Below are 12,324 nucleotides of genomic sequence, written 5' to 3'. Positions count from 1 at the left end.
ACTAGGCCATGCTGCTTTAAGCTCAGATATTTTTTAGTTTCTCTGCCCTATCCAAAGTATGGCTTGGCTGCAATTAACATCTTTGGAATTGTGTGAAAAGGACTTGGACTAAAGCACAAAATATGGTAGAAAGTCTCAGTTGGGCATAGGACCAAGTATATACTGTACTGAGACCAAAATGTGCCATGTACTGTTCTCCATCAAAGATGAGGGATGTTTTGTTCTACAAGCAGCAAGGAGCTTTTGATGTTTAGAGTTTTTTTTGTTTTGTTTTTTTTTGGGGACGCCTTAGGGCTTTAAATCTGCTAAAACGTCTTTATATAGATAGATGAAAGTTTAACACATTTGGCTGTAGAAGAGAGTGCTAAATGTGATGCCCTTTTTGCTGGTAAGCAGCTGAGCTGTGTGTGACCCTGCTAAACGGAAGCTAGAAAATTAATAAATGGAGATCTGAGTTTGGTAGAGTTGGCTGGAATGTTTGAATAGTTGAGAGTTTGAAGGATGACTAGGTGTAAGTTGTAAAAAACAGTATTATTAAATGATAGCCCCCATCCAAATCTAACCCCCACCCCACCACATTTGTGGCAGTGAAGCAGCCAGATATAGGGGAAAGTCTGCTGGCGATAGGCATTCGGTGGTTAAGGTTTATGACTGAAGAACCAAATAGGGAGCCTTATAGGCAGCAGAGACAGTATCAGCGATCAAGGTCACCTGCTGATCTGTGATTCCATAATACACCATAGCCACTCTGCTCTGGACCCTTTCACCGTAAATGAGCTTTGTATCTCAATTAGTCAAAGGTATTTATTGGGCACTTTCTGTGTGCAGAGCACTGTACTCAGAGCTTGAGAGAGAGTTTGACAAAGTTGGTAGTCACATTGTCTGTCCACAAGGAGCTTATAGTCTATGTAATAAAAATAATTTTGATGGCATTTGTTAAATGCTTACTGTATGTCGGGTGGATACAAACAAATTGGGTTGGACACAGTCCATGTCCCTTGTGGGGCTCACAGCCTCAATTCCCATTTTACAGAGGTGAAAAGTGAAGTACAGAGAAACTAAGTGGCTTGCCCAAGGTCACACAGCAAGTTAGTGGTGGAACAGGGATTAGAACCCACATCCTTCTGACTCCCAGTCCCAGGCTCTAGTCGCTAGGCCATGCTGCTTCTCTAATGTGCCGTATCCCTACCTGTCTACTCCCTTATTGAACTCAACAGTCCCAGCAGGAACATGGCAGGTGGGGATAAGGTTTATAGTACTATACTCAGTTCCTCTGTTCAGGTTCTGGGTCTTGAAGTTTTCATACCTTGATCAAGGCTCGTCTATGATTTGCGATGGGGCATCATCACTTTGCCGTGCAAGACTATCCAGAGTGAATGTATACTAATAATCACAATGGTATTTGTTAAGTGCTTACTATGTGCCAGACACTGTTCTAATCATTGGGGTAGATATAAGGTAATCAGGTTGTCCCACATGGGACTCACAGTCTTAATTCCCATTTTACGGATGAGGTAATTGAGGCCCGGAGAAGTGAGGTCATTTGCCCAAGGTAGCACAGCAGACAAGTGGCTGAGCCAGGATTAGAATCCATAACCTTCTACCTCCCAGGCCCTTGTTCTTTCCACTACACCATGCTGCGTCTAGTAATGGATCTGCAGATGACAATCATAGGCTCTCTAGGGTTCACTTTTCCGTATCGGTATCTGTAGGTTTGTTGTGGACTGTTAATGTGGCTGCCAAATTTTACTCTCCCACATGCTTAGTACAGTGGTCTGTCCACAAAAAGTGCTCATATATGATTGGCTGACTGTCTGAAACCCAAAACTACTTCAGAATGATTTTGTCTTGGTGGTTCTAACCAAAGTGGAGCCAAAAATCCATGGCACCTTGTTATGTGAAGATAGGTTGGGGGTTCCAAGGGTATTCATTTGTGTGAATTTCATAAGTATATTGTCATTAAATCATTGATGAGCTTCCATATTTGGTTTATAAATAAGCATAATCCTCTTCTTGCATTTATGTGATAATGGGAGTGGAAATGAGTGGTTTTCAGTATTTGTGCTGGTGATATAATTCCCTGGTGGAATACTTTCACCTTAGGGGGATGAATATATTCCTTTTAAGTTCCTCATATCAAAATCTATCTGCCGGTTCATGCACTCTGCACCCACTGAACCTGCTGCTTGCTGTGAAAATTCCTTATGGGTTTTACACGTGAATGCATATAATGTGGCTTTTGAAACTCAGTGACAAGAACACCAACAAATGTATATACTCTGAAGTGTCCCCAGATGTTGGATATTTAAAACTCTGCCTATTATACTATCCTTCTTGATTTCAAAATAAATTCCTTACTGTTTTAGTTTTTTTTTTTGAGTAAATGCCTTTAGCGTATTGTTCTAACCAACCTGTGCAATCTTGTGTGTGTGTGCATATGGATAAATGGATCATTTGCATGTCTCTTGGAGTGGGGTAACAATCGTCTGCATAAAACAGTTCCTGAACCACTGACTTGAAGATGTTTGCATGGTTTTGGCTGTTGAACTTCAGCCAGGGGATCAGAAGCATAATGGGGTCTTGTCTACTGGGTATTCAAATAGCTGCTCTTTGGTGAGCAGAAATAGGCAGATCGTATAAAAGGTGGACAGAAGAAGCACTTCTAAGATACATTTAAGTAAAACATTAAACAATGTGGCATAACAGTGAACAGTTAGGTAATAGAGCAAAAGGTTATTCAACTTGAGCAAGAAATAAGAAATGGCTTACAGTTTTGAAGAAGGGACTTTGGGAAGATTGTGACAGCAAGATAAGCCAAAACAGCATCTTGCCCTATAGAGAGCAAATGCAACAGGGGGAGACATGGCAATCTCCATAAGCACGAGTTCTCCTTCATTCTCCGAAGATTAGGTCTCTATAAAGGTGTAATCCCTAGCTCAGCTACCTCCTCCGGCCCATGAGTAGGTCATTCTAGCAATTACAACTTCACCTTCAGCATGATTTTGCTCAAAAAGTGAGGGAGGAGCTTATCTTGAAGCTGGGATAATTTGCAAATTTATTGCTCCATATCTAAATAATGGAGGGGAAGATTTTTGTTTTCTTCACCATGATGGAGAAGGCAGTGAGACCTACTGGAAAACCATGGGATTGAAAGTCAGGAAACCAGGTTAGCTCTGCCAATTACCTGCTGGGTGAACTTGGGCAAGCCAATCAATTAATAGTACGTACTGTATTTACTGTGTACAGAGCACTTTATTAAGCACTTGATAGCATTCAGTACAGTAGACTAGGTAGACACGATCTCTACCCACAAGGAGCTTGCAGACTAGAGGGAAAGACAGATATTAAAAACTTAATACAGATGGTTATGTACATAAATTCTGTGAGGCTGAGGGAGGGGTGAATATCAACGTGTTTGAGGCTACAGACCAAAGTGCATAGGTGATGAAGAAGGGAGAGCTTAGTCAGGGTAGGCCTCTTGAAAAATGCATAGCAGCTTGCATATTTGTTTCTGATCACCCATCTGAACATATGTCTGTGGTGAATGCCATGAGATGCTTTAGATTTGGGGATGCCCTTAGACTTTGTCAGCTCTTGCCTGAGGACAGACATCATCCCTGGCTGCCTCCTGTATCAACTTCTGCTTGTCAGTGTTCGCGTACAGGAATGTGCAAATGTCCAGGAACTTACAGGAAGTAATTTGCAAAAATGTATAGCTTTCCACATTTTATTTGACAGTTTTAAAATCTCCCATATTTTAACCATCAAAGCATTTGGCTAAAAATAATAATACTCATAGTAATAGTAATTGTGATATTTATTAAGTGCTTACCATGTGTCAAGCACTGTACTAAGTGCTGAGCTGGAAAAAGGATAATGAGATCCCTCATGGGGCTCACAATCTAAGTAGGAGGGAGAACAAGTATTGAATCTAGATTTAAGCAAGTTGTGGGCAAGGAATGTGTCTACCAACTCTGTTATATTATACTTTCCCCAGTACTTAGTATAGTGCTCTGCACAGAGTAAGCATTCAATAAATATGTTTGATCAATTGAATCCCCATTTTGCAGAAAAATGAAGAAACAGAGGCACAAGTAGTGACTTGCCCAAGCTACCACAGCAGGCATACTTAGCTTTGTTCCTCTCCCACTTCACCTGAGATTTCATGCTTCGCTTCTTTCAAGCTGATCTACTCAAGCAGCGTGGCTTAGTGGAAAGAGCACGGGCTTGGGAGTTAGAGGTCATGGGTTCTAATCCCGCTCTGCCATTTGCCAGCTGTGTGACTTTGGGCCAGTCACTTACCTTCTCTGTGCCTCAGTTACCTCATCTGTAAAATGGGGACTAAGATTGTGAGCCTCAACATGGGACAACCTGCTTACCTTGTATTTACCCTAGTGCTTAGAACGGTGCTTGGCACATAGTAAGCGCTTAACAAATGCCATCATCATCATCACTGTGCTTCGCTCTTGTGTTTCCCACAGCCAACCTCTTCTATTTTTTAATGGTATTTGTCAAATGCTTACTATGTATCAAATCAGCACTGTTCTAAGCACTGGGGTAGGTACAAGTTAATTAGGTTGGACCTGATTGGGGCTCGCAGTCTAAGTCTAAATGGGTATTTAAACCTCATTTTACAGTTGCCTAAAGTCCTCCCTTCTGACTGGTACTCCCTCCCTCTCACATCCAACAGGCCACTGCTAGTACCATCTTCAAAGCCTGTATAAAGTCACACCTCTTCCAGGAAAACTTCTCAGATTAATCTCTCATAACTCCAACATATTTCCCCACCTACTTCCACTCATGCACTTCCAAGTCATCTAAGCACTTTGATAATAGTGGGGACATCACTCCTCTCCACATTTATCTCCAATATCTTTAAACTCTATTTCCTCTTACTTGTAATTTGTTTTTGTCTCCTTGATTGTAAACTTCCTTACAACAAAGAATTGTCGACTAACTCTACTGTATTCTCTTAAGCACTTAATACAGCATTCTGCACCGAGTGAGTGCACAATCAGTACTATTGATTGATTGATTCATTCATTCATTCTCTGGGGTCTCCAGCTCTTCATCTGTGAAATGAGGATTAAGTACTTATTCTCTTTTCCTTTTAGACTGTGAATTATTTGTGGAACAAGGACTGAGTAAGGGTGGGGTATTGGGTATGTAGACTTGAGCATATTTATCTCAATGCTTAGCACGTGGTAAGCACTTAATACCATTATTATTATTGTTATGCTTTGATTCATGACACTTATATTTTTAACCACCAATATTTTAAACTTGATCATTTTCAACCTTCCTGATTCCAAAGCATTTTTCACTGCTTGCTTTGGATCCTTCGTAATTTGTCACCAAGAATGTGATTGATGAAAAAGTTTTGAGAAGTATAATAGCCAAACCCATTACATGCTTTCTATTATTTTATTGCCACCTTTTTTCTTGTCACATTTGATTTGTGTATTCTCATTTTTATTCTTGTTCTTTTTCTCTTTTTTTTCTCCTTTTTCAGGAAAGAGAAAAGGGTTAAATGAATGCATGGAGAGAGAAATCTGGGAGATACTTTCTTAGTCAAAAGTAACTATACTTGGTAGTAACTCAAATTAGAATTAGAGTTCCATGTCCTTGGCACCATTCAAGGAAGATAAATCTGTGGGCAAATGGAGACCTAGGATGAGCTCTGTCCTGCTCTTAGCCTCAAACATCTTTCAGTGTTCCTGCAAATGTGTAGCACGATGAAAGATATATGAAATCAATCAATCACTGACATTTATGGAACACTTACTGTGTGCAGAGCACTGTACTTAGCCCTTGGGAAAGTTTAATGCAATGGAGTTGGTAGGTACAATCCCTGCCCACAATGAGCTTATGTCTATAGGATAGAGGAGAATTAGAAAGGGAAAGAGGAGAACATTTGGCAACAAAGTATGGTCAATTATGAAAGACGTCATGATCTCTATGGCTCGGTGCTCGCCCTGCCTCCTGAAACCAATTCTCTGTACTTATTCTTTTCCTGGAGAAAATTTCCTTCTGGCTTCCCACTCCGGGCGTTTACTAAACCTTGGAATTAATATTAAACAGAAGTATGGAAAATGCAAGGAGGGAGTTTAGGAATTGAAATTTCTTGGGAATTAGGATAACTTGAAATTAAAAAAATATATATTTTGCCATTCACCATAATTTACAGCTAAAAGGTCAGGGGATGCCACAAAAATATACTAATTCTGAGTTTTTCAGGAATAACATAGCTGATTAAATTTAAGGAAAAGTGTAGTAGAACCTTTCCAAAATGATGTAGAGGTTCTAGCCATACTTTAGCATGCCTGTATTCTTGGGTGATAGTCTAAAATCTCTCTCGTTTTCCCTCTTTCTTCTTCCCTCCCTTTTTCTTTCCCTCCTTATTCTCTGCCTCCATCCTACCTTCTCTCCTTCCTTTTCTCACTCCCTTGCTCTACGTCTTCTGTTCTTCCTTCCCTTCCTTTCCCTCTTCTGTCCCTCCTTATTCTCTGCCTCCATCCTACCTTCTCTCCTTCCTTTTCTCACTCCCTTGCTCTACGTCTTCTGTTCTTCCTTTCCTTCCTTTCCCTCTTCTGTCCCTCTTTCTTTCTTTTGCTCTCTTCCTCTATCTCTTTCTTCCCCTGCCCCTCTCTCTCCCTCAATTGTCTTTCTCTCTCTCCCCCCCACCTTTCCTCATCCCTGCCAAGCTACAAATATTTGTGTTCCAAAGTTATTTTCAAGTCCATCACTCATCCAATTTGCAGACTCAGCTAAGCAGGGAAGTTCCTATCAATCATGATGGAAGCTTGATTTGCCTGAAGTGAAACAATGAAACAAGTACATACCATTAGAGAACCGAAGGACCAAATAAAATGTTCTCATATCATCCAGAAAATTTATTTTAAGCACTCTTGCCCCAATCACTGAAGAAAAAAAGTTGAATCCCCTCAAACCAAACATAATTTATAAACTAGGAACATCTTGGGCGATGTTCTCATTCACTGGATTGCTGTGAGGTTATAAATAAGACTAGTGTTATAAACGTTTTTAAATAAAATTACATTTGCAGTTATCTCAGGACACATTAAAGTAATTTAACCTAGAGATACGATTTTCCTCGACATGATCTGTCTTTGTATTTTATGGAACTAGCCTTGAGCTAGGAACACATTAATTTAAATTAAAAAATACACCTTTTTACGTCAGACATGGACCAGAATAAAGATCAAACTCTGCTAATCACCTGCTCCTCAACCAGAATAAGCAGTTGGTTAGTGTTTTTTTTTTTTTTAAAGGGGTGAGTTTGCTATAGTCCAGCCTTTGGACAGACACACAAGTGAGTACATTTGAGAATAATCTTTGATCAGATGAAAACTTGTCAGCACTTTAATTATCATGAATATTGCCCCCTCCCCTCACCCCCTCCATCCTCATCCCCAGTCCCTTTTCAGTCCTCTCTTAAAAAGTTTGGAGTCCCAACGTGGTTATCCATTTTCAAAAATTAATCTGCAGGATTGATCCATTTTGATGTCCCCCCTCAAAAAAGAAATTAACCTTGAAATTGAACACTTTATAATATTTCTTTATAATAATAGTTCTTTATAATCCCCAATGAGGAGCAGTGACTGAGGTAGGGGTTGGGGGTGTGATGCTGCTAAATACGGGTCGGAAACATTTCGCGTGTTAGAGACCTGAGGAGATGTTACTTGTCTCCTGAAAGGGAAAAATCCCCCTATTGAAGGAATGAGTTATCGTAATGAAGGTACCATTTGCATCCCGCAGGGCGGACTTTCATCCGCCTTTAGTGAAAGGAGAGGGCATATCGGGAGACACGTCTGAGTGGGGGGAAAAGAGTTTGCCTGGGAGATCGCCGAGAATTGGGTTGGGAAGAGGAAGAGGAGAGAAGGCAGGGAGGGAGACGGGGAAGGAGCCCGGTGAAGATGCCAGTTGGAGAGAGCGCGGTACTAGGGAGCTGCTTCTGGGAAGAGGAGGAAGAAATGATAGGGAGGAGGGGAGGAATGCAGGAGGAGGAGGGGAAGATCTGGGAAGATGTCTGAATAAAATAGAGGGTAATTAGAAATCCCTTGAGATTAAATCCTTCAAGGAAGGGCCTAAGGACATTGTCCTTTGCAGTATATTTGAACCATATCCTGGGAGTTCCCCCCAAACACACCCCCCCACACACACACACCCCATCCCACCCTCCCCCACCCCGATTTGTCTGAGACAGCTGATTTTTCCTCCTGCCTCCCTGCTTGCCTGTTTTGTCCTCGGCGGTCCAGGAACAGACGCTAAGGGGAGCCAGAGATTCCAAATGCAGCAGTTGGGAAATCGACGCCCCAGTCTGCTGCAGAGGTGCCTCCGAACCCATCACACCTCCTACCTATTGCTCTGTCGGGAGACGACCAGGAGGGAGAGCCCAGGAGGAAAGTAAACACGACGAAGGGAAACAGGAAAACCCCCATATGGGAGGGGAGAGAGGGAGAGAGACTTTCAATGATTTGCCTATTGCTGTCAGTCACTTTCCGGACACATTTTCTCTGGAATAGCCAAGCAGAAGGAAGTCTTCGACTGCTCACCCCATCCCACCGCACCCCGAAGTTTAGAGCTTTGGCTGCCCCCGACCCCATTGCCACTAAGGAAGAGTTCAAAAATTGGGGTGTTTTCCCCAGACGGTGAGGCCCGCTACCTGTTGGTTCCCCTGCCTCGACTCAGCTGCCCCTCCACCCCCTCCCCCAGCCGCAATCCCTTCCTATGTGTCAGGCACTTTGGGTGATTAAAGACGCAGAAAACACCAGGACAGGCCCAGGACACCTGGAAGGGGGCTCCTCGGAGCAAGTGGCTTAAGGGTCGATGGGAGGATCGAGAAGGTGGCGAACAGATGCCGACCAAGAAAAAGCATAGGGAAGAGCAGGCAGTGCGGCAGCGGAGCAAATATACAATCAGGAAGCCCGAGGGGTAGGGGCTGGGGAGAGAAAGGGGTTGTTTGCCCTTCTCTTCCTCCTCTTTCTCTTCCTTCTCCTCCTCCTTCCTTTTCTTCCTCACCTTCCTTTTTACCTCCTCCTCATTCTCCTGTCTTCCCACTCCTGCACCTCTCCCCCCTCGTCTGCTCCTCCCCCTTCACCCCATTCCTCCTCCTCCTCCTCTTTCCCACCCTTCTGCTCCTCGACCTTCTTCGTTCCTTCCTCCTCCTCCTCCTCCTCCTTTCCTCTTCCTCCTCCTCTCTCTCCTGGTTTTCTTCCTCCTGCTTCCCCTTCCCCCTCCTCCCTCCTCCTCCTCCTGCTGCTGGTACTGCCGTCCTCCATCTCGTGCAGGAGGGAGCGCAGCTGCCAAGTGGCCAGGAGAGAGAGATTTTGGGGGAGGGAGGAGATGACGTAAACATCCCTGCTCCCCACCCCACCCCCCCAAAAAAGTGTTTCTTCAGGACGAAGATGGCGACAACTTAGATGAGGGACCAAAGATGCCTGTGACAGGAGGGAGGCACAATCGAAGCAATTTCTCCCCATGTGTCGAGGGAAAATCCTCCCAGGAGCAGGAGCAGCAGCAGAAGCAGGAGCAGCAGCTGCAGGAGCAGCATCAGCAGCTGCAGGAGCAGCATCAGCATCAGCAGCAGGAGCAGCAGCAGCAGCAGCAGCAGCAGCAGCAGCTGCCAGGCATCGCGGGGAATAGCAGCGGCAGAGACAGCGGCAGAGACAGAGGAGGCAGAGACGGCGGAGACAGCGGCCGCCGGGGAGACCCGCAACAGCCGCTGTCCAGTTAGAGCTCGGGGCAGGGGGAGGGGGGCGCAGGGAGACACAGAGGGGAAGAAGGTGGACGCTGCCCAGCCTCTGGACTGAGAGGAGGAGGGGAGAAAAAAACAAACCAAACCAAAAAAAAAAAACAGGAGGAGAAGAAAGTGGGGGAGGAGAAGGAGGAAGGAAGGGGAGAAGGAAGGGGAGGAAAAAGAAGGGGAGAAGAGGAGGAGGGAGAAAGGAAGAGGAGGAGGAGGAGGAGGAAGGGGAGGAAAAAGAAGGGGAGAAGAGGAGGAGGAAGGGGAGAAAAGCAGCAGGAGGAGGAGGGGGAAAGGAAGAGGAGAAGGAAGAGGAGGAGGAGGGAAGCTCTGGTCGCCGCTAATCAGCCACAGAGTAGCAGCATGCAGCTGTCAGAGGGCAGCGGGCTGAGGAGAGTGATGGGGAACCGCGGTCTGACAATGCCTGGGTGAGAGGAGAAACGAGCCAAAATCCGCTGCACTTCCACCACTCTCTCTCCCTCCCCCTTTAACGCTCCCTCTTTCTTCCTCTCTCTCTTCTCTCTCTGTCTCTCTCTCTCCCCCTCTCTCCCTCTCTCTCTCTCTCTCTCTCTCTCATTGTTTCCTACTCTACAGTGGAAGGGGTCTGGCTGATGATTAGCACGGAGGCAAGTCAGATCCACCTACCAAAGCTGACAACATTTCAATAGGGAGAAGAGGAGGAAAGAAGAGGGAGCGAGAGAGAGAGAGGGAGCGAGCGAGAGGGAGAGAGAGAGCCGGGAGGAGGGGATAAGAAAATTAAGCTCTTTAAGTCAATGCATATTGTGGTGTCACTAGCACAGAAGCCCTCACGGTGGAGTCGGCCAGGGCTGTGCGTTCCCAAAATATGACCAGGGGTGCTTGGATGTGTCGACAATATGACGACGGCTTAAAAATCTGGTTTGCAGCAGCCCGGGAGAACGAGAAACCTTTCACCGATTCGGAGAGGGCTCAGAAATGGCGACTGTCTCTGGCATCTCTGTTGTTTTTCACAGTCCTGCTCTCTGATCACTTGTGGTTCTGCGCCGAGGCCAAACTGACCAGGACCCGAGACAAGGAGCACCATCAGCAGCAGCAGCAGCAGCAGCAGCAGCGGCAGCAGCAGCAGCAGCAGCAGCAGCAACAGCAGCAGCGGCAGCAGCAGCAGCAGCAGCGGCAGCACCAGCAGCAGCAGCAGCAGCAGCAGCAGCGGCAGCAGCAGCAGCGGCAATCACAGCAGCAGAATCCCTCTTGGACATCGCTACTCACTAGCATGGGGGAGTCCTCTTCTGCCGCACAGGCACACAGACTCCTCTCCTCCTCCTCCTCCTCCTCCTCTTCTTCTTCCTCCCCCTCCTCCTCGTCCTCGTCCTCGTCCTCGTCCTCCTCCCCTCCTACTCTCCCTCCCTCCCCCAGCAGCAGAAGCAGCAGCAGCAGCAGCAGCAGCAGCAGAGGCAGATATTATAATAATAACAAGGCTATTTTTCTAGGAAACTCTACCAAACCTCTGTGGCGCCTGGCGACGTGCCACGCTCAGAACTCCTCGTCCGGCCAATGTTTCAGCGTGGACGATGCGGACTCCGTGTGCGAGAGGATCTGGAGTCGGAGGGCCGAGGAGCAGCCGCTGCTGCAGCAGATGCAGCCGAGGCAGCAGATGCAGCAGCCTCCACCGCAGCAGCGAGCGACGGGGAGCCCCACGTCTCCTCGCTGGAACCTGTCGGATTTTTACCTTTCCTTTTGTAATTCCTATACACTCTGGGAGTTGTTCACCGGCTTGCCCGATCTGGGCACTTTGAACTGCAGTCTGGATGTCGTGCTGGAAGAGGGAGGGGGGAAAGGGAGATGCAAACAGTGCGTCCAGGCCTATCAGTGCTACGACCACCACGCTCAGGAGAAATACGAAGAGTTTGAGATGATGCTCCAGAAATATTTGCAATCGGATGAGTATTCGGTAAAGTCGTGTCCCGAGGACTGTAAGGTAGGACCACCGACACCCTTTTCTCCCCTCACTCTCCTATGTGGAATTGGTTCTCCCGGGTGGCTGTCCCCCAACCGCCTTTACTGTTTATTACTACACTTGTGGGGCCTGTGACGCTCTTTCGGATTTATCATCCGAAACTGTGATGTTTTGAGAAAAGTCGGGAATCGGACAGTTCTCTCTAGTTCCCTCCTTTGAAGAACAGGAGCAGTCCTGCTGTATCTGGATACTAAAACTGCACTTGAACCCCTCTGCCTTCTTGGCCCCGGTTGGAGTGTAGATTGACGGAAGGCAGTGGTAGAGGGCAGCATGTCGATGAGAAGCAATGGAGAACCGGAGTCATATATACATATCTATACATACATACATATATAAGTGAGGGAGTATGAAGAGACAAATATATATATATATATATATACATATGGGAGTGGGGGTGAAGAGTGTGTGTGTGTATGTGTGTGTATTTTCCACAGATATGTTCTCTCTTAGAATTTGGGGTCAGGAAGAGTGGCTGTAAGTCCTCCAGGTCTGAGGGGGTGGAAAAAAAACAACAGTTTAACTGCTCTTTTATAGTGTACGTGAGCTAAAACTTTCCAGGAGCATT

The 12,324-nt window shown here is 45.7% G+C and overlaps 1 protein-coding gene across 1 annotated transcript in view; it reads left to right on the top strand.

Moving 5' to 3' along the window:
• Positions 1 to 10,057: 10,057 nt before the first annotated feature.
• The window catches only part of FAM155A (family with sequence similarity 155 member A), a 400,443-nt gene continuing 398,176 nt past the window's right edge, over positions 10,058 to 12,324 (top strand). Inside the window, exon 1 of the mRNA XM_029074031.2 lies at positions 10,058 to 11,720. Coding sequence (XP_028929864.1) covers positions 10,611 to 11,720 — 1,110 coding nt within the window. The 5' untranslated portion in view covers positions 10,058 to 10,610. The remainder of the gene's footprint in view (positions 11,721 to 12,324) is intronic.

Source organism: Ornithorhynchus anatinus, chromosome 10, assembly GCF_004115215.2.
Source record: "Ornithorhynchus anatinus isolate Pmale09 chromosome 10, mOrnAna1.pri.v4, whole genome shotgun sequence".
NCBI classification, from domain to species: domain Eukaryota; kingdom Metazoa; phylum Chordata; class Mammalia; order Monotremata; family Ornithorhynchidae; genus Ornithorhynchus; species Ornithorhynchus anatinus.
This window is presented reverse-complemented; position numbering and strand designations above follow the sequence as displayed.